General features: G+C 53.6%; 6 protein-coding genes across 6 annotated transcripts; 4 read left to right on the forward strand and 2 right to left on the reverse strand.

Moving 5' to 3' along the window:
• Nucleotides 1–1665: 1665 nt before the first annotated feature.
• NCS54_00503200 (Hypothetical protein) lies at nucleotides 1666–3759 on the reverse strand (the record flags this gene model as incomplete). Its single annotated transcript, XM_053150549.1, has 2 exons — nucleotides 1666–3280; nucleotides 3332–3759. 2 exons carry the CDS (start codon nucleotides 3757–3759, stop codon nucleotides 1666–1668), a joined length of 2043 nt encoding a protein of 680 aa, XP_053006524.1.
• An 836-nt stretch (nucleotides 3760–4595) lies between these two features.
• NCS54_00503300 (MFS domain-containing protein) lies at nucleotides 4596–7548 on the forward strand (the record flags this gene model as incomplete). The annotated part of the gene is made up of 11 exons (XM_053150550.1): nucleotides 4596–5538; nucleotides 5607–5700; nucleotides 5753–6095; nucleotides 6151–6421; nucleotides 6478–6501; nucleotides 6552–6645; nucleotides 6693–6856; nucleotides 6911–6940; nucleotides 6988–7018; nucleotides 7067–7091; nucleotides 7156–7548. The coding sequence occupies 11 exons, from the start codon at nucleotides 4596–4598 to the stop codon at nucleotides 7546–7548; spliced, it is 2412 nt and encodes an 803-aa protein (XP_053006525.1).
• A 698-nt stretch (nucleotides 7549–8246) lies between these two features.
• On the forward strand, nucleotides 8247–8963 carry NCS54_00503400 (Hypothetical protein; the record flags this gene model as incomplete). The annotated part of the gene is made up of 3 exons (XM_053150551.1): nucleotides 8247–8543; nucleotides 8600–8820; nucleotides 8870–8963. 3 exons carry the CDS (start codon nucleotides 8247–8249, stop codon nucleotides 8961–8963), a joined length of 612 nt encoding a protein of 203 aa, XP_053006526.1.
• A 241-nt stretch (nucleotides 8964–9204) lies between these two features.
• On the reverse strand, nucleotides 9205–11474 carry NCS54_00503500 (Zn(2)-C6 fungal-type domain-containing protein; the record flags this gene model as incomplete). Its single annotated transcript, XM_053150552.1, has 2 exons — nucleotides 9205–10222; nucleotides 10276–11474. The coding sequence occupies 2 exons, from the start codon at nucleotides 11472–11474 to the stop codon at nucleotides 9205–9207; spliced, it is 2217 nt and encodes a 738-aa protein (XP_053006527.1).
• A 2251-nt stretch (nucleotides 11475–13725) lies between these two features.
• Nucleotides 13726–14702, forward strand: NCS54_00503600 (Hypothetical protein; the record flags this gene model as incomplete). The annotated part of the gene is made up of 3 exons (XM_053150553.1): nucleotides 13726–13831; nucleotides 13930–14200; nucleotides 14276–14702. The coding sequence occupies 3 exons, from the start codon at nucleotides 13726–13728 to the stop codon at nucleotides 14700–14702; spliced, it is 804 nt and encodes a 267-aa protein (XP_053006528.1).
• Nucleotides 14703–18691: 3989 nt separating this feature from the next.
• On the forward strand, nucleotides 18692–21613 carry NCS54_00503700 (Hypothetical protein; the record flags this gene model as incomplete). Its single annotated transcript, XM_053150554.1, has 3 exons — nucleotides 18692–18865; nucleotides 19066–21013; nucleotides 21063–21613. 3 exons carry the CDS (start codon nucleotides 18692–18694, stop codon nucleotides 21611–21613), a joined length of 2673 nt encoding a protein of 890 aa, XP_053006529.1.
• Nucleotides 21614–21805: the final 192 nt, after the last annotated feature.

Genomic DNA, 21805 nt, shown 5'->3' on the forward strand with positions numbered 1-21805 from the left:
GACAAGGACTCCCTGAGCCCCTGGCAGCAGTACCAGAATTGGGGAACCCTCGCCATCGCCACTGATGAGTCCCATTCAGGCGGCCAGTCTGCCCACATAACCTGGTCATCCCCCCTCACCCCTCGGGGCCAGTACGACTACAACACCGGCGTCACCCAACCCGTGCCGGTCTCCAAGGTTATGGCTGACACGCAGTACGAATTCTCCGCCTGGGTCAAATTGTCCCCCAGCATGAGGTGCCAAGATTTCTACATCGCTTGCTCCATCGGGGATGGCTTCATGCCTGGTTCCTTCAAGTCCACAGCCGTTCCTGGCGTTGGTGGCTGGTTGCAGCTCCAGACGACTTGTCAGTGGACTCAGAACTGGCTGAACGCGGGACCAGGAGTGGCAATCATTGGCCAGTGCACTGAGGCCGATTACTATGTCGACGACGCCAGTTTCAAGCTAGTCGTTTAGGGGTTTATCTAACATTCTGTCCGGTTAGAGTCTTAGAAGCGAGGGTGTTTTGGGGGAAGGGGGTTTCTGGATGCACAAACCTGTACATACATCTTCTTCAAGAACACGCACACGCATTGGATATATACATCTTTTTATGGCATCACAGATCACGACTGTCCTACCAATGACGTACCAAGCATTTGTCCAATCACCGAAGCAAGTTCCGTCTCCATGTGCGGCGGAGAGCTAGGCTCAGCCCAATGCCAACCACAAGGCTTAAATTGGGAAAGCTAAGCCTCTGTTTTGTTCCAGTACTCAATCCCAAATCTGTGGCGTAGCTCCTGCAACCTCGCGTCACTCAGAGAGCCATTGCCTGACTACTCGTTCAGAGGTGGACTCGAGTTTCGAACTACAAGCTCTCACGCCATGCTTTTCAGAAGATTCACAACCAGCCATTGTGGCAGAGAGCATTAGCAGTGCTCTTTCAGCTCGCAGCTAATGGTACACGTGGTTCCACTGTTTCATACCCCCATTCGGCTTCTCCGCTACGCCATTCCTTCAGTCTGGGCATGGATCCTCCAGCACCTCGCTTACCACCTCAAGGCACACAGCTCTTCTTTGATTATACATTCAACATGCTGTATACGCAGATCATTGAGCCTAGCATCGGCATGCTTGCATTAGCTCACCTGTCAGGCCGTATGTTGGCGGTCAAGACGGTCTATGGCCAGGCTCTCTCGGCCTTATTAACACATCCCTGGTTTAGGCAGCAGAATTTTGACCACCATATTAAGATGGCAGGTCTGTTGTTTCTCTGGATTGTTTCATCTCTGGTCAGACTGAGAATATCTTTCAATTCCAAGCTTGACACTTTTCAAAAGACGGGCGAGGCCGTCAACCTCCACGCATACCAAACTCCAACACGGCCAAGGCATGCTATTTTGTAAAGTGCATGTGAGACACTGCAGCCGTCAATGCAACATTGACAGCATCAGCAAAGCACAGACCGGGTGGTCGAATGCATCACCTGTCAAAAGTGCCTCATTCTGGCAGTACACATTCTCCAGGCCTCAAGACACCAGTTGAATGTCTCGTGGCATTAACTTTATGTAAGTTTTATCATATACATTAAACCTCATGTCATGCTCGACATCGCTCAGCGACTCTCTCGTCACGAGTCTAACGGGGTTACACCTTCATCTCATACCAGCTCCAAGCAGCAGGTCTCTAACCACGCCTCATATTCGATAGACATAACCACGCCGGCCAATGCCCCCTCTTCCCTGAAGAGTTTGTCGACACCCGTCCAAAGCTCTTTGCGCTCATCGTACTTGACCCGGAATCTCCAGCCTTCAGCTTGAGGATCTTCCTCTGGTCATATCCCTTTCTCAGCAGAGCCTTTTGTAGGTCATTCTGACCATACCTATCCGTCCCTTCTATGCTTGCGCCCTTGCAGATCAGCACCCTGATGATGCGATGGAGTTCTGTCTCGCTCTGTCCTTGCCGAAGTGCAAGCATCAGCGGTGTCCTGTTCCCTGAGCAGAAGGCGTTTACGTCGGCTCCCTTATCAACCAGGATCTTGACAAGCCCGGCTTGAAGCTGATAGCAAAACAGGTGCAGAGCCGTCTGCCCATAACCGTCCTTAGTGTCAATCGCGACATTCTCCAAGCCAGGACGACTCGGAAGACTCCTAACAGTCTCTATCGCTTGGAGCACTATCCGAAGCGTCTCCTTGTCTCGACACCTATGAATGGGTGTTTGTCTGTTTCTGTCTCTGACAAGGACAAGGTACGGCCTTGTTAGAAGCTCCTTCAAAACCTCAATGTTTGAGTTGCTAACAGCGACAAGAAGAGGTGTGTCACCATTCCTATCCTCCATCTCATAGAACTTTTCCAGCGTCATGAGCTCCGCCAGCACCGACATGTCCATTCCCCGATCTCGGGCAGCCACATGTAACGGTGTATCTCCATCCTCGTTTGTGAGTTGGGTAAAGATGAGCTCATCCTCGCCAGTCACATCGAATCCCTTGGAAGTACACCAACCGACAGTTCTGGCAAGATCATCCCGTCTCGGGATAAAGCTGTCCCCTAGTTCATCGCGCATCTCGGCTCGAAACGCGTCCACATCAACATGTCTTCTGTTCATCTGGTATTGCCTCTCAGTCAAGTTGTAGGTCTCGCAAATCTGTCGATGGTACTGCTCCTTCCCCAGCCGTATATAATCGTCGAGGGCGCGTCGGAAGAACTTGATGGACTTTTCTGGTTCGTTGAGATCTGCAAACATCTCGGCAATCCTGCGCTGCTCATCGCACAGCTGGGGAGTCGGATGAGGACGTGACTCTTCCAGAACCGTGGAGCCGAGGACGTTGAGCCTCTCAACAGCACTTGCAACGGCTGTTTGATCGTGCTTCTGGCATGAAATGACGATGGCGACGTACTTCTCCGCCAGGTTCACCCGTTCTGCCATGTCCAACGCATAACTTGGCTGTTGCTCCCTCAGCTCTTTTCCGAGGTCAATAGCTTGCAGTTGGAATGGCAGGGCAAGGATGGGCATGTCAGCCTCAAAGAAGCGAGTGGCCCAGTTCTGTGCTGCCTCAAACTTGTACTGAAGCTCTCTGACGCTGCTCTTTCTGCGTCCCGACGGTGGCAGCAGGAGGCGTTCAGTTTGTGCACTCGATGGGTTCGGATTCTCGCGGAAGTACTGCGTCGCCGTGTCCGTCAGCAAGGCCTGGGTGGTTTGCCTCCATGTCTGCAGCTTCTGATCGTCGGTCGATAATCGTGGGAAGGTCGTTCCGAGCTCGTTGAGGACCTCTCTGACTCTCTCGACGGGGCCTGGCTCTAATCTACCTCGAGGTGTCAGAAGGGATCAAAGAAAAAGGTAAGTACTTACTTACAAGCTCAGGCCTGAAGTACTAATCTGGAAGATCTGGATGTTCCTGTCGACACGCTTGATTACATGGTCGTCCTGATCCAGCTTCAAGCGAAACGCCTTCATCGCCCTATCCTTGAAGGTCGAATCTCCTCCGTGGAAGACATCTGCGTCCGGTATCTCCAGCTTGGAGAGGTCTGCCTGAAAGCGTTTGAGGTATTCTCCAATGGATTCAAGATATTCCTTTTGCGTGGGTGTCAAAATGGCTACCCGCCACCTCTCTAGTCTCTCCTTCATGAGCAAGCACGACTTGGTGAGCAGGTCGCTCACCATGGTCCAGTGCTGGATGTCATCGGGGGAGTTTTTGACGGCCTTGATCAGGGCCTCAAAGACACTCCACGTCTTGAGGCCCGTCCCGATGAGGGCGATAACCGCCGAAGCTGGTTCAGCCATGGTTGAGTGAGGGTCTCACGCCCCCTCAGGCTTTGCTCTTGTCCTTCTCGCGGTCTGTATGGCTTCGAAGGATGATGCTCAGCGCAAGTCCAGGCGGAACAAATGCGGAACAGGGTGAGTCTGGGGATCTCCCCACCCCCGGATTTGCGTAGTGACATATACCAAGTAAGCATACTGCACTGCCTCATAAACCCTGCAATGCGAAGGACTACTGCCTTGTATTGGGCGAGCCAACCGCCTACCGTTGGGTGCGACAAGTGACGTTCTTGGCAGTCAGGGATCCCTGTAGAGCTGGAAAGTCCTCCATCCCCCCCCCCCTGCCGCCCGTGGCTGAGTTGATCCAACACGCCTTGTTTTCAAATCGTCTCCCATGTTGGTTGTCACTCAGTATTTTGCTCAAATTGTGGCTCAGCCGTTTTCCATGACCTAAAGTGAAACCACTGATCTGCGGCTAATATGACCTGTAATTGAAAATCATCCCAACGTCGTCGAATGAGAGCCTTCGACTCACAGCCTGCAGGATACATACACAAACTGCACCACAACCGGGCGAGTATGCCTTGCAGTGACTGTTCGTGTTGGCGCTTTGTGTTACATGCATGCTGACTCGAAGCTGCATATGTCGTTGCCTATTCTCCCGCTGCAGGTTGATTTCATTTGTGATGGGATCACGAGGTTTTGGAATCACTTGTTATTTGTCTGCCTTGGAACGGGGTTGTACAAGATCAGCAAAGGCATATTTCTCCAACTTTTACTCCAATCTTGTTGAGGCCTAAATATTCACTCCCTAAACCAGTTGCATCTTTGGAGCTTGAATCAGCAGCCTCAAACTAATCATGGCTCGCCAACTAGCCGAAGCCGACGGTCGCTCTCAGCCTCGAGGCCTGATCAATGGATGGATCGGAGAGCAGATCGAAGATCGAGAGGAGCTAGGAAATCCACTCAGTAAGCCAACAATCAATTCTCATCTTCAAGTTATCGTCTTTGTACTGACCCTTTTCAAAGCCAATGTCGAGGACAGCACTCTTCGAGAAGCCTGCAGACAGCTGTCCCAAGAACAGTCCAAGGTCCCCTTCCAACAACTCCTTGATGCTGCAGAAGTCGCCAAACACCGATACGAGTACTACTGCTTCTCAAAGGATGCCACCGACGGTACCAGCCCCCCTGACGGTCCCAGCCTAGCTCTCAAGGTAAACCTCAGCCTTGACGATAAAAAGGCTCTCGTTGCAGAGCGAGAACGGCTCTTCTCTGGCAGGGGGATGCTCATCATCATCTGGACCGTCTCTCTTGCCGCATTCCTCCAAGGTCATGTCCAGTCGTCCATCAACGCAGGGAGTCTATTTGCCGAGACAGTTGGCATCACCCAGCCCCGTCTGATCAACCTCACTGCATCAGAGTCCAACTACACCTTTGGCTTTGTTCAAGATGCCATTAACGGTATCAATAACGGCACATACAAGGACACCTACCTGGACGATTTCATCCCCCAGAATGGCACATACAATGGGACCGATCCAGCCAAAACCGACCCACTGGGCCTCAACATGACTGGACTCGGGGCCACCAGCATTGCAAAGTGGCAGCTGGGCGGTATGAATGCCATCCCCTTCCTCACGGCAGCCTTCCCGGGCGCACCGCTCTCTCTACCTGTCAATTATTGCTTTGGTCGTCGCGGTGCCCTCGGTATCTCTGCCCTTCTCATCATTGCCAGTTCTCTGGGTTCAGCCTTTGCTTCCACATGGCAGCAGGTCCTTGGTGCAAGGATCGTCGGCGGAATAGGTGAGTCATCTCCAGGATCCGGCAGTGGCTATGCACTTCTTAAGTCTAGACTAACACATCCCCTACAGCCATGGGAATCAAAGCCGTCAGCGCCCCTATCCTCGCCTCTGAGACCGCCGTGGGCTACTGGAGAGGCTCTACCATCCTAGCATGGCAGCTATGGTAAGACAAGTCCCCTCCTTTCTGTATCTCAATCACTAACATCGACATTCAGGGTTGCATGTGGCATAATGATCGGCTTCGTCGTCAACTTGGTGATTGCCAGTGCCACAAACGTCCTCAACACGGTGCCCTCTCACATCTACCACATTCTCAGCGAGAACAGTACTGAAATCAAGAACGGCATCGAAATCATGACCCCATTCTCTTCCTCTGATTACCAATCACGCTATCTCGCCTTTCAACTAATCCTCGGCGCACCTCTCGTTCCTTCAATACTACTTCTCATCGCCCTGTGTTTTTGCTACGAGAGCCCACGGTTCTATATGAGGCCGGGGACGCCCAACTACAACCTCGAACGAGCCTTTGAGATTCTCCGCAAGGTCCGCAAGAACGAGGTTTGTATTCCCTTTATCCACTCTCAACACTGTCTTGGTCTAACAGATTCATCAGCTTCAAGCCACTCGTGACTTCTTCCTCATCTGGTGGTCAATCAAGACTAGCGCTGCCAAGCAGGAAGCGAAGCAATATCCACTCAAGACCGGTCAAGTCAAGGGGGAGAGGAGGGACGAGGATGTCGACTCGGGCTTGACATACATGTCTCGCATCTGTGTGGTCCTCAAGCTCTCTGGAAGACAGTTCAGGCCTCTGTTCAATCAGCGGCATCTGAGAAACGCCATGTTGAGCAGCTGTACCGTTGCTCTGGCCCAGCAGCTCTGTGGCAGTATGTTCCCAGGCCTACAAGCTCTTGACTACCTACATCGCTAACTATGTTGACAGTCAACGTTTTCGCCTTTTACTCAAGTAAGTACAGTTCGAGAGAAATCAACACTTGATACTGACCAGCTTCATAGACGAGCTTTTCAGCAACTACGGAGTGGAAAAGAGTATGGGATACAGTTTTGGTTTCGGTGGTGTCAACTTCTTCTTTGCCTTGCTAGCAATGAGGTTTGTGTACTTGAAGAGTACCTCATTACACATCTAACCCCTCCCAGGTCCATTGATATCATCGGAAGAAGACGATGGCTCTTGTCCACCCTCCCAATGATGAGTGTCTGTTTAATGGCCTCGGCTATTGCCTACGCAGTCGATGGCACAACAGTCACACCTCGAGGAGCCCAAGCTTCCGAGTCTATTGCTGGCATCGTCTTCATCTACTGTGAGGAGCTCAAACAGACTCATGTGAAAGAGGAAATACTAATTCGTATCTTAGTGTTTGCTGCTGCATACTCTCCGGGTCTTGGTAGGTCCACATCCATGCTTTGATAAGTGTGCTTCTGACAAACCCAGGTCCAATCCCCTTTACTCTCGCCTCTGAAAGGTTCGTGTCTTGAACTATTGGGTGAATTCAGAAGCTAACCAGCCATAGTTTCCCTCTATCAAATCGAGAAGCCGTATGTTCATGATCGAAGCCATAACAGGTAGCTACGTCTTGCAATACTAACACATTCTACGCAGGGTGCTTCAGTAGCCATATCCATCAACCTGCTCTTCGCGGGCATCCTAACAATCCTAATCCCCAGCATCAACAGAGAGTTCAAGATTGAAGGTACTCTCGGATTCTTTGCTGGAATGAACGTGGTTGCCTTCATTCTCGTCTGGCTGTTTGTTGAGGAGACAAAGCGGCTACCGCTGGAGGAACTGGAAAAGGTGTACGACAACCCCAAGTTCGACTTTGCCAAGTATCAGCTCTTTACACGTCTTCTTTACCATATGAAGCGCTTGGTTTCTTGCTTCGGGGATGTGGAGGAGCCAGAGAGCTTTGACGAGATTGTGCTGAGGAGGAGGAGGGCGGGAGATCCGGCTGACACGTCGGATGATGATGTTCCACAGCGATCAGGGACTAATTAGTCTTCCATCTTGTTACAGCTGAAGATGGCATAGTCAGGAGCCACATTTTGAACAGCCTAGCTTCCAGTAGATTGTGATACTGTACCATGGGTATAAATTGTTTAGGAAAGCAATAAGAGCCGAGCATGGACGAGATTTCAGTCCGCCCTCTGTCTATAGTTGGCCCTTTTTCAGGCATGGAAATTGACATCAGTGGTTTATCGAGTGTGTCATGCAGATAGAATAGCAAACCTGAAGCCGTCTTAAACCCCTAATGAGGAAATTTAGATGACGGTCGCACGATCAGAGCATCATCAAGGTGGGGGTCACGATGGCGGCGAAAGTCAAACTCAGCCACGAGAACTACTGGTAAATACACCCAACGGGGAATAGCATCAATCCTCGGATTTAATGGGCACTAAATTCATATTTATTACAAGATTATTGGTATTCTATTCACTAGCTATTATTTTAATCTCAGCCGCATCCAATCCTCTGAAACTCTTGGCGCAAAGTCCAAACCCCCCCTGATGACCCTCCCCCAGAGCCCCCTAACTTTTAGCGCCCGCTGCTTAAAATGCGCCCACAACCTTAATACGTAACCCCGCGACGTCATCAGCCATCTAAAGATCACAAGACCCAACGCAGTCCAAACTTCAACATCAACATCCCCTCCTAGGATCCTTCTCCTCCTACAGCATTATCGCGATACCTCGAAGATGGCACCTCCGCGTCCATACATGTACAATTACGGCGATGGCCCGCCGTCAGCTCCTCCTCCGCCCTACGGATACTACCCGCCGTACCAAACCCACGTCGTCGTCACCCCTCCTCGTCAGGACCGTCGACGCTCGTGCGTGAGGTTCGTCGTTTCCACGGCGCGCCAGTTCTCGCTCATCATTCCATTCGTCATCGTCATCCTGAGCATATGGTGGTCCTTCCGGTATCAGGTATGCCCCAGCGATGCCGCCGTGGGACACCCATGCTCGTGGCTGCTGTGGTTGAGTCTGCCCATCGTATGCAACCCTATCATGCTTTCCACCGCCAAAATGCCATGCTAACATAAACTCAGGCTATCGCCTCGGCTATCTGGAGCATCGCCATGATCATTTCGGCCCGTCGCGCCCTCCATCACATGTCACATGTACCCACGCCCGTCAATGCTGCAGTCCAGCTCATCCTCGCCATCGGCGCGACCGTCTGCTTCGCCCTACTCGTCTATCACATGGAGACCTACGACTATTGGACTCGATACACAGAGGGTGGAATGGCTGCGCTCCTTGCGATGCTCTTGTGAGTCAAACTTGAGAGACACCTTGCTCACTGCTAACCACTGCTTTAGCATCGTCAATTGGATCCTATTTGTCTGGACACTGAAAGAGATCAAAGAAGACCGACAACGGCGGCAGCATGCAAACAGTCACATCCCCATATGAGCGAGACAAATCTGACGAAATGGCAATTTCTAAACTTTTACATGAAGCAGTCATTGGGACTGCACAGTACCTATCGAGGATTGTAACCCTTGAAAACTGGGCAAAAAAGATAACCACCCACGCTCCATTTCCCTATTATCATACAGTAATACCGCTCTTGTGACAGAGACCGATTCCGACTATTATTGGCACCATGAGTCTAACTCAAGAGGTCAGGTGCCGGTTCATGTTCAGCCCGTCTTCACAGGTTGCCGCCAAATCCACCATGAGCCGCGAACCGCAGCTGGTAGTCGCGGAGATCAGCCCAGTTACGTAGCTCCTCCTCCTCGTCTTGCGACGTCATTTGGTTTGGGTCTGTCGCCTCGAGACCCGTACCGTTGGTGGCGCCCGTCTTTTCCAGCTTGACGAGAATGTTGATCAGTTGTGAAAGCGCTTCCTCCGACTTGATCGCAAACGGTCCCTTGCGCTCTGGTGCATCGTTCAGGAGTGTCGATGCTACCTGGCGGATCTTGTTGATGAGGGAGCCTCCGTTTGGCTCCATGTTGCGCTGGGAAATTGATCCTAGAACCGTAAGGAGGCCCTGGACAATGAGCTCCCGCTCGGACGACATGAAATCGTAGATTTCCTTTTCATCAGCATCCTGTGCTGCCTTTTCCTCCTCCGACTGACCATCAATGGGGTTGGTGTCCTGCTGCTGCTCGGAAAGATGAACATCGCGAAGGTCAAAGTAGAGTTCGACGAAATATGACCGAGTCGCCAGTTGCGAGACATAGATGTTGCCCTTCTGAATCTCGTACTGGAGGTGACGACGCCGCGCTGGTTGATTCTTGATCACGTTGCGCAGGTCGTGCGCGGGCTGACTGTTTGGCCAGGCTGGGGGCACGTAATGCATCCCAGCTTCGTCCAAACTGGTGGCCTCATCCCCGTGGTTTCCAAGCTGAAGCTCTGGTGGGAGGTTATCTGTGATACTCTTGGCCGCCAGAAGGCCATCCCGGAGCAGGATGCGCTGGTCGGCCCAAGGAAGAGTGCTCATGCCATAAGCCAGCTCGAGACTGACGATGCCGTTCATGGTGGTGTAAATGTCAATAGCGAACCGGAAGCCCGTCAAAAGAGTAACGCTGCCATCCTGCTGATGGATGACTTCGTTGGCGAGGACACAAATGTCGTCCACATTTTCAGGATACGCGGGATATGGGAGGCTAGGGGTTGAGGGCGCAATCACCATATCCGCAGAAGAAGCACCGAGTTGTGAGAAGGAACTAGACTATAGTCAGTACAGAATTACAAGGGTCTTGCATAGATAAGCACATACCGCACGCCAAGGAGAAGGCAATAGAAAATGCGCTTCCCAATCTGGTCTTTGACGTGGTTAAACGGCAGGGGGTCCGGTGAACAGTTGTCGTTACCAAAAGTAGGCAAATCCCCGGGGTGCTTGGGTCGATGGAAGCCGAGCTCGCGGAGAAGGGTCAAGGTTTCAGCCATGAATTGACCCGAGGCGTTCCACTGATGGGTATATCCCGAGGCCAGGCCCAAGAAATAGCTAGTCGCAGCGTCGTCAAGCGTCTTGGGCTGCTTGAGCGGCCACTTGCTCCCTCGTGTAAGCAACGAAATCTCGCGGCATTTTTCAACCATGACGATTGCCCGAGGGAAGAGGTGAGTGCTGTGCTGTGCTTTGAGATGCTCTCTTGCGCTTCGTGGAAAGGATGCCACGAGGGCGCAGATCATGCTCGCCAGCAGACCAAGGAACTCGGGTTTGGTGCGATCTTCGCGATTGGCAAAAGACTGGCGGAATGTAGGCTCATGAGGAAACGGCGCCAGGGGGTGAATGTATGTGAAGAAGTCATCAACCAGGAGTTCGAGGACAGGCATTGGTGCGATGGATTCGGCGTCCAGAACACCCTCAGTCGAGATGTTCATCAACGTCTTGGCCGCGGTCTGAGGTGAAGGTGACATGGCTCCAAACACAGCAGCAGCTGTCGCCACGGCTTGAGAGTCCGCGCGCGCACGCTTAGCAGCCTTTGCGGCCTCAGCATGCTTGTTTGGGGGGCCTCGCCGCTTCGTCTCACGGTTAAAGGTACAGTCGACACCCAGTTCTCGGCATGGTCTGCAGGGGACGTTGGAGTCGTCACACTTGACTTTGCGCATACTACACATATCACAGGCGCGTCGGAGACGGGTTAATTTGGGATTAATAGTCGGATCGCGCATAACCCCGCCAGGACCAGGGACGAGGTGAGTCGCCATATCCGTCGCATGGGGAACCGCTCCAGCAATGACATGGTGGGGTTGGAGGCCATCCGGGGATGATGTCGCGTCGAGCGTCTGGTGTTGGTGGTGACCAACGGCCTCAGCGGCAGCCACGGCAGCATGCTGGAGGGACTGAGGGCTGTTAATCTGATGGTTTATCGCATGAGCGGCATCGCTGGCGGCCTGGAGCATTTCGAGGCCATTGCTGGCGTAGGCGTGGACCGAGGCATGCGACGTGGGTGAGGGTGGAGGTGAGCCCGACATGGTGACGGTTCAGATCGATTCGTCACGCTGCGCCGGGCCTGCGACGGCGGGCGTCGACGGTGGCTTGCGGAGCACCGGGCTCGGCGGGCGGAGCTGGGCTGGGTGTAAGCGGGACCCTGAGGACGGGCCTGGATGGATCGTCGGGGTGTTCGAGGGTAGAATGTCGGAGGAAATACGGGTGTTGAGGGGTGTTGAAGCGAGGTGAGGCCGATGAGCCGGCCAGGAGCTGGGAGAAGTGGTGGGTCACGTGAGTTCTCAAGTCAGGTGCTTATCAAGCGAGTTTGAGGCTCTGTCGCCTTGATTTGACGAAGGCTTACCCTGGAGCAACGGCCCAGATTCCCGGCATTCCAGTCAATCCTCGCTAAATCTCCAGCGTGAGGACGTGATGGTCGATTATCAATCTATCTAATCTATGTCGAATCCAGGGTATCCTTTCGGTGTGGCTTCTTGCATGACGCACTCATTTATGCCACATGAAAATGGGTGTGCTGGATCTGGTCGTGCTATCGATAATCACCTCCAGCAACGTTGAAGTGAGTATGTTGCCATATACTTCCATGCAGTGAGCTAGGCATCTTGCAATCAACAACAAAGATAATCTAAGGAGATCTGTATACGGAATGGTAAACCTCAAAGACCAGATTGGGAGCTCAAGAGACACCCCCAGGTTCCATGATGCCACATGGGGGCATCGCATCATGGGGAACCAGAATCGGGGAAATAACCCACGACTATGGAGCCCATGCGTTCATCTGATGACTGACCGAGTCCCATCGGGAATTTTGGGGCGAGGGGGTCCCTCGCGGATCTGGCATCATCTGGTCCTTGCTTGCGGCTGAGGTGTACACGGACGAGACCGATAAGACCGAACTGCCGGCGCAGCACAGTTAAATGAAGCGTTCGGTTGCTGTGGCATTCTGGAAGGCAGCGGCTTGGCTTACTTGACTATTACACGAGGAGTCATGGGATTTGATGAGAAGTCCATGCTTTGTGCTTACAGATGGCTGTCATAGAGCTAGTTGTGGAGTGGAAGAATTCCCTCCTAGCTAGAGAGCTCGAGGTGAAGCTTGGCATGGCAACTCGCTATGAGCTCCCTAGACAAAGATCTCATGGCCACAACTGCAAAGCATAAGCTGTCGCGTGCACTGTTACTCCTCAAAACACACCACTCAAACCCAAGCTGTCATGCAGATCTCGGATGCTCTCGTAGTCTAGAAAGATGGGATTTCGCCTAGCTCTCCTTCTCCCGCTTGCCGCCGCCTTTCAACGGTCGTCCCGGAAGTGAAACACGACCCAATCACATGGGTTGGAATTTTTCTTTCTAACATGATCGGGGTCTCTTGGCCAATCAACGGACGCGTCCCCCGCAAGTCGCCGTTGTTTCTTTGGGAGGGTTTCTATTTGTGACAGGCGGCATGATGACGACAAGCGAATCAGCAGCGTGATTATCTTTTCCACCTCAAACGATTCAACCTCTGTTTTCTGGCCATTTTGACAAGATGACCTTATAGTAACCTCACTCAACAACACTCGATCCCCTCTGTCATCCTCCAGGCTCAATTCCTCCTTTCCTCGGGTGCATCCGGGCTGGCCACGCCGGGCACCGACCTCCCAACGGAGTCACGGACCCCTGGGACGGCCCCACTCATCAGCCCACCATCACCATCGCCTGATGTTGGCGACCTGGCGTGATGGGCTCAGCCTGGAGCCCAGACAGAGCCAAACAGCACCAGCCAAGGACGGACGGAGCAAGGCGAGACTCGGGAACAGCAAGAGATTTGCTTCAGCATGAGCGCCTATGATGACCCCGGAGAAAAAAAAGGTCATGGACAAGGCGAGGGGCAAGGGCCGGCGCGCGGAGGGGTGGGAGATGAGGCCATGGGATTGAATAAATACTGCTTTGCCGCTGCGCTGGGCGATTCGCACCTCTTGGATTGATCTGCCTGTTAGTTGTTACTTGTTTTTTCCTGTGAAAATCGCATCCTTGGTCCAGCTGCGTCACTAGAGAGCTCTACTCCTCATCAGCTGAGCAATCCCTCCTCTCCTCTTCCGACTTTTTCACCACCATCGCCCGTCTCATCCACGAAACTCGACCCTCTCGCGAGCAGCGCATTAAAAGCCATCACAAGCACAAAGCTGGAAATAGTCCGTCTCACGATCTGGGAGGATTCAAAAGAGCGAGAATCTCGAAAATCCCTCTTCTTTCACATAAACCCATTCTTCGTCCAAAAACCGCAACACCATAGCCAAAATGTCGGCCACATCACGACCCATGAAGCACATTGATCGCGAGGATCTCTACACCAACCTTGAGGCCCGCGTCATGTACCTTCACTCATTCCTCGACTTTTCCAGCCGTACGTTCCCGCCCTCTGCCAGATATCATCTCCTGATCCCGAAAACCCGCGGAGTTGTAGAGAATGGACTGAAATGGAGACTAACACATTTGCTACAGGAGACATTGAAGCCCTCATCACTGGCGCCAAATACGTCAAGGCTCTTATCCCCGCCGTCGTCAACATCGTCTACAAGAAGCTCCTCCAGTACGATATCACCGCCCGTGCCTTCACCACCCGCAGCACCTCGTTCGAGGGTCCTCTCGATGAGGTGCCTGACGAGAACAGCCCTCAGATTCTGCACCGAAAGATGTTTCTGCGTGCGTACCTGACCAAGCTGTGCTCGGATCCTAGCAAGATGGAGTTTTGGGAGTACCTGGACAAGGTTGGGTAAGTTGCCGACTACCTCTTAAATTCTCAGAATTGAACACGGACAACGAGACCATGATGGCTAACGATCCATAGCATGATGCACGTCGGACTCGGTCGCAAGCACCCCCTCCATATCGAATATGTCCATCTCGGTACCTGCCTAGGCTTTATCCAGGATATCATGACCGAAGCCATCCTCTCACACCCACGCCTGCACATTCAGCGCAAGACGGCGCTCGTCAAGGCCCTCAACAAGGTCATTTGGATCCAGAACGATCTCATGGCCAAGTGGCACGTCAAGGACGGCGCCGAGTTCGAGACAGGCGATTCAGATATTGAGATTGAGCGCGAGGGTTACCTGCACGGCAAGCGCATTATTGGCGAGGGCGCCGGCTCCGAGGATGACGCCTCGGAGCACCACCAGCCCGCCACGCCGTCGCGGATCCCCCACCCGGGCATGGCGTCCGGCGGGGTGTGTCCGTTCTCGGGGATGGGAGCCCCGGCCGACGAGGCCAACTAAGTGTGATGCAGCTTGGCGTTTTGACTCGAGACGGGGTCTCGAGCGAGCGAGGATAAAGGGTTCCAATGTTTATATCTGGCGTTCATGATGATGACCTACTTTGGGAGGCGGGTACTCGGGCATTTGGGGTTTCAAGGCAGTTATTGTTTGTGTCTTTTTTGGATGTTCTGTGTCTGGTGTCTAGATGGAGAAGAGTTATGAGAATGATTGGGTAACCAGAATACCACAACTCAATTCCCACGCGACACTTATAATGATGATTCTTACTGCTGAAAGTCTACCTGAAACGTGAAGCCTCCATGGTTACGAGAGGTTGGTGAGGAGACTTCATTCGTTAGGTCGTGAGGAGATGTTAGCGTTGAGAGGTTGAAGTGAAGTAAGTTTGCACCCCAGCAACCAGGTAATTCTTAACAAACAACATATTCCCAAGTTGTAATACATCCCCTACACTTGGTCAACTGAAACTTCAACCGCTGTTGGCCTGATTCACTTGACGTTTGCGATACCACCTCGGGTCGACATCTCCACGTGGACCGGCTCTTCAGAGGAGCAACGGACCCGCGATTGACGCATCATGATTGCTTGGTTGGCCCGCCGTCAAGGTACCTGGACGATCCCGGCCGAGGGCTCCATCTGATATTAATGTGAACCAGGTGATTGGGTCTTGTCAGGGCCCTCTTCGCGGGATGACGGAACGTCGTGTTTCCTGCCATTGGCCATCCATCATCTCGTTATATAAACCCAATCAACTGCCCCGCGGTGGGGTTGAAGTTGAGAGTTGAGAGCAAATGATGATATGATGGACTCGGTTGGATAGAAGAAGACAAAGGAGAACAATGTCTTGCACATAGCGGGATCTAGATTGGACCGCAAATTGTTGGGCTTTGCTGCATTCCACTTTGGTCAGATAGGAATCGGCTGCTGTGTGTAATCATCAGGAATTCTCTTGTCATTTCTGACGGGGTTGCCGGGCCGGGACTCTCAGGGCCTGGTTAACCAGGTCCCAGGCAGTCTCGAACCTCTTGGGGGAGCTGTTGCGCAACCCGTCAACCTCCAATGGCAACCCGTCGATAAAGCACACTCCTCTCGAGGCGAACGAACATGGTGCACATATCAGCCGGATGAGGCAAAGGCTGCAAGACGCAGGACGCAGCGGCAAGGCAAGGCAGAGCATTTGTTCTGTACAGGACACACGCACATACAATAGGATCGCATAGCCTCGCGCGCATCGGGATGCTCGTGGTCGTAGAGCGCACGAATAGCGGCAGGTCCTCGAGGCCAGCAAGCGGGTGCGAATGCAGCTCGTGGTTGCGGCTCGGCAACGCAACTGACAAAGTAGAAGAAGCAAAACTAGAACAGGGACGAAAAAGACGATGGGAAATTCTGGTAAAAATGGCTCATGGAGCGTGGTCTATGCAAGCCACCATCGAAGATTGTATGCAGGTAGGGAAATCAACCTGTCAGAGATATGTATGCTGCGCTGCACCTGTCAACCGGCTCCGAACCGTCAGTGCCAGATCGTCTGCAAGGTCAAGTCCCGGGGGGTTCTCGCTAGACGAGACGAGAAGCTCGGTACGAACGACTAGAGCCAAGGCAAGTGCCGGAAAGGGGCGGCCACGTTTGGCGGATCGAGGCGGTGGATGGTTGGAGAATCTATTGGCGATGGGTAGTTGGGTTGGGTTGCGTTGGATCATGGAGGATGGGAATGGCGCCCCGGCCCGTGGCAGCGTGCAGTTTAGCAGAAGAGAACCGAAAGAGAAAAACCCCTGTGCCAATCTTTACCTACTACTAATAGCCGGGCGGAGAGGGACACGCTCGATGCCTGCTGGACATCAACCGGAGGTGGGGGCATGGATCGTTTCCCTGGTGGGGGAGGGGAGGATTGGCACCGGGCGGCTCCGGGGGATAAGTCCCGGGTGCGGTTTTCAGTGGATTCTTGGTGCAGCGCAGTGGGCTTGAAGGCCTCGGACTGTCACCCGAAGCTGACCGATGCAGAAGTAGTGCCAGCGAGAATGCACACCATTACTTGGGGGAATGTGGTAAATGCAGCGTCATGCTGAGGTCTCGATGGATGCTGATGACAAGAGGATGAGAAAGCAGAGGATAGGCGAGGGAACTGAGTTGCTCGGTGAGGCCTGGGCGGTAACTTACCCAGATCATGACTTTTACGTGATGTTCGCGAATGCCCTGGCTGGCCGGTCGGTGTTGCATCTCCGGTTGACGGCGCTCACCGTCTTTTGGTGGACAGTACAGTACAGTACGTCTCTCTCGGTGGTGGAAGAACAACTTGCGTTTCGCGTGTCAGTTTTATGTCTGAGGCGTGCACCGTCGCCTCTGAAGCGTGCTTGTGCCTTTTTCCTTGGTTATTGTTGGTGGTTGAAGCCGGGTGCATTAACCTGTGGGGGGGCCTTGGGCCTTGTCCAGTCTTGGGGGTGTTGCGTTGCGTTGCAGTCGAGCGTTGCGCAACTGTCCATGACGATGAGGATTTTTTTTGATTCAGAATTGACCATGGCTTGCGGGATGAGACATTTACCATGTCAACGGGAACTCGGTTGTCTCGTTGCTGGGATGAGTTGAAGCCATTGTCTACACTCAACTCATGGCTTGGACCGAGCAACAAACAAGGGGCAGGATAAACTACTTGCCCCTCCCCCTCCCCCGCCATTCCCATGATCGATGGCACGGATCACATGGAAGCATTCAACATACGAGTTGACAACGAACCAGTTCCTTGGAGTTTGACGGTGTAGATAAGAGACGGAGTTCATTACCGCGAAGAGCTGAACAAGGAACGCCAAAACTTACAGTGGCGAGATCTAACAAGAACAGCTCGTGTTATCTAGACCTCGTGATGCCGAAAATTCGGCGGTGTTGGAAAAAAAGTTGGAGTTGATGGGGAGGTTAAACACAGACCACCACCTCCACTATCCGTACAGGACGTGTGGTGATAGACAAGGCAAGGCAAGGTAAGGCAGCTGGAGCTACTGTACATTAGCCTGGCCATTGAGTGTCGTCATGTACCTGATCGGCATCTGTATCCTGGTTTTTACTCGGTCTTGGGTTAAACGTCGAGGCATCTTGGCAGGTATTGAATTGTTTTGTCGTCGCGTGAGGTCAGGCATGGGCTGGAACCTGGCGGGGGTGGTAGCAATGGAGGAAGTTGAAGAGAGAATGCCACCAGAGCAACTATTGATAGAATAGGCAAAACTGTTGATTATACCTACTCAATCAGCACAGATCTGTTCAATTGACTCCCATATGCCAAAAACGCTCTTATGCCTCGCCAAATGCTCCCTTCCCAAAATATGCTGCTTACCCACACCGTCCGCCCCGGGCCTGACGCCGGGTGCCAGTTTGACGCATCGAAAAAACGTGCACCCGCAAAAAAGCAATGGAACCAAGGTACCTTGGAATGCCCCACCTCCACCAGCGCCTGGTAGGTACCTTACTGGACTGGATCACTCACTCCCGTCACCCAGGAGCAGCATCACCTACCCTCCCTACCCACGGGGCACGACCATGAATCGCCGAAACCGCCCGGCCCGACTTGCAAGACTAGACCCTAGGAAGCAGTAGTAGGACCGCGACCGACGGGCCTGGGACGCCGCCGTCGTCGATTGACAACCAACGTCACCGATCTCTTGTTTTCTACTAGAGCTAGCTATCTCTGTCTCTCTTCCTCCCCTCATCCCTCTCCAGCTCCGTCTGCCTCCAGGTCGTCAGCCCGCTCTCAGTCTCGGAGAACACCGCCAATCCCTCTTCCTCACTACTTTGTTTCTTTCCGCGCAGCTTCATTCTTGCATTCATTCTTGCATCGTCACCTCTGTCGCTCGCCAACGGGGATCGATCACAGACAGAGACAGCGAGAGACGGCGATCCCCTTCCACCGACAAGACGACCCAAGGAGACGCCTGCTAACCCGCTCCTCGTCCACCGAAACCTCTCTCTTGAGCCTGATTCTCAGATCATCACATAAACCTACCGTCGAAATGGCTGCCGACAGCAACAGCGCCAGCGCCGGCACCAGCGCGCCCCCCTTGCGACGCCGCGAGTCCTTGTCCGAGATTCGAGCTGCCAACCCCGAGCTGGCTCTTAGCGGCAACATCATCTCGGCCACCTTCAACACACCGCATTCTTTCGTCTATCGAAAAGGCGGCGATTGGGTAAGTTTCTCTTCTCTCACTCACCCCGTATCTCTTATCGGCCACCAGGAGCGGGCTCGTTAGCTTGATGCATTTCCCCTCTTCTCCAAAGCTCCGGCCAGCTCCAGCCAGCTCTAGCTCCCTTCCCCCCTCGCTCGCCCTTGTCACCATGATGGATCACATGAAAATTGAGCCTCGACTAAAACTCGCTTCCTCTACAGGACTTGAAAGCTCGCCGCGGTCAGTCTGCGCTTCTCGACTCGTTCGCTTACCTTTCGTCCGACGCTACTCCATGGAATCACACCGTTGTCGCCTGGACGGGAGAGATCGACGCTCCCACCGATGACGTCGTTTCTTCACCTGGTACGCCCGCGCCAAACACACTAGGCGCCGCTTCTCTCAATGCCCTCTCCGCGCCGGTCCCCGTCGATGCCACCACTCGCCTGCCGACTCCGCCTCCAATTGACGGTCTCTGGATTCCCCGCGAGGATCAGGAGCGTCTCGAGTACCGTCTGTCCCACAACAAGACAATCCGCACTTATCCCGTCTGGTTGTGTGACGAGTCCGAGTCTTCGTCTGATGGCATCCTCCTCAAGGACCAGGCTCGCTGGCGCCGTTATGCCGAGCAAGATCTCTACACACTCCTCCACTACAAGCAGCATGAGCCTACCGACGGCCGACGAGAGCGCATCCAGTGGGCCGACTACTACCGCATGAACCAGAAGTTTGCCCACAAGATTATCGAGATCTACAAGCCCGGTGACATTGTCATCGTCCACGACTACTTCCTCATGCTGCTCCCTAGCATGTTGCGACAGCGTGTTCCCAACATGTACATCTCTTTCTTCCTCCACTCGCCTTTCCCTAGTAGCGAGTTCCTCCGCTGCCTGCCTCGTCGCAAGGAGGTGCTGGAGGGTGTCTTGGGCTCCAACCTTATTGGGTTCCAGTCTTACAGCTACTCTCGCCACTTCCTCAGCTGCTGCACCCGAATTCTCGGATTTCCATCTGACACACTCGGAATTGATGCCTATGGAACTCGTGTCCAGGTCGGCGTCTTCCCCATTGGCATTGATGCTGCCAAGGTCGAGAGCTTTGCCTGGACCGCAGCTGTCAAGGAAAAGTATGACGCCCTCCGCAAGCTCTACCACGGCAAGAAGATCATTGTCGGACGAGACCGCCTTGACAGTGTTAGAGGCGTTGCCCAGAAGCTGCAGGCGTTTGAGCGCTTCCTCGAGATGTACCCTGAGTGGCGCGAAAAGGTTGTGCTCATCCAGGTCACCTCACCCACCAGCGTCGAGGCTGAGAAGGGGGAGCTCGAGGACGACAGCAAGGTCGCCTCTCGCGTCAACGAGCTCGTTATGCGCATCAATGGCATGTACGGCAGTCTTGGATTCTCGCCGGTCCAGCACTACCCCCAGTACCTCAACCAGGATGAGTACTTTGCTCTGCTGCGGGCGGGCGACATTGGCCTCATCACTTCTGTCCGTGACGGCATGAACACAACCAGTCTGGAGTACATCGTGTGTCAGAAGGAGAACCATGCCCCTCTTATTCTCTCCGAGTTCAGTGGCACAGCCGGCAGTCTCCGTGACGCCATCCACATCAACCCCTGGGACCTCAGCGGCGTGGCAGAGAAGATTAATGCCGCCCTGACAATGTCGGATGAGAAGCGTCAGGCTATGCAGTCCAGCCTGTACCGCCACGTCACCGAGCACAACGTCCAGTCGTGGATCACCAAGTTTATCCGCAAGGTGTACAACGTCCTGGGTGACACGGGCTCGGCCAATGCCACCCCCCTGCTTGACCGTGCTCTCCTCCTCTCCCAGTACCGGACAGCTAACAAGCGTCTCTTCATGTTTGACTATGACGGTACCCTGACGCCTATTGTGCGCGAGCCCAGTGCTGCCGTGCCCTCTGAGCGCCTCATCCACACGCTGCAGCTGTTGGCGGCTGACCCCCAGAACGCCGTCTGGATCATCTCGGGACGAGACCAGGTGTTCCTGAAGCAGCACCTTGGTCACATTGCTGAGTTGGGCTTCTCGGCCGAGCACGGCAGCTTCATGAAGCACCCCGGTTCAGATGAATGGGAGAACCTGGCTGAGAAGTTTGACATGGGGTGGCAGAGTGAGGTGATGGAGGTGTTCCAGAAGTACACAGACAAGGTTCAAGGTATGTAATTCTCGTCACCGACTGGCTCGCAAACTCACTGACTTGGCAGGATCCTTCATCGAACGAAAGCGATGCGCCCTCACTTGGCACTACCGTCTCGCCGACCCTGAGCAGGGCGTGCACATGTCGCGAGAATGTCACAAGGAGCTTGAGGCCACCGTTGCGACCAAGTGGGACGTCGAGGTCATGCCTGGCAAGGCCAACATCGAGGTGCGCCCTACGTTTATCAACAAGGGCGAGATTGCCAAGCGTCTCATCACCATGTACCACAACCCTGGTGCTGATGAGATCCCCAACACCCCCAAGCCCGGACACCTCGAGTTTGCGCTCTGCATGGGTGATGACTTTACCGACGAGGACATGTTCCGCAGCCTGAATGCTGCTTCAGGCACCATCCTCGACGCCAACCACGTCTTCACAGTAACTGTTGGTGCGAGCACAAAGGTGACACTGGCCAAGTCGCACCTTCTGGAGCCAGAGGATGTGATTGAGTGCGTCGCCCTCCTGGCGGGTGTCCAGGATGCCGGTGAGAGGCTGGGCGAGGTGAACCTCGGCGCGCTGAGCACAGTCGAGGGACGTATCCCCGCCGAGAAGCTGTGATGGCGAAGAGTGTATAGGCGAATCAGATGGCAACAGAGGAGATATGCATGAGACCTAATGCTTTGGGCGTTTCTGGACAAAGACGGAGATAGGATGGAAAAGATAGACGGGGGAAGATGGGGTGCATGAACTGACATGGACAGCATAGCGAGAGACGGGAAAGGATATCGAAGAACAAAATGGGAGGCATGC

This window comes from Fusarium falciforme, chromosome 4 (genome assembly GCF_026873545.1).
Source record: "Fusarium falciforme chromosome 4, complete sequence".
Taxonomy (NCBI): domain Eukaryota; kingdom Fungi; phylum Ascomycota; class Sordariomycetes; order Hypocreales; family Nectriaceae; genus Fusarium; species Fusarium falciforme.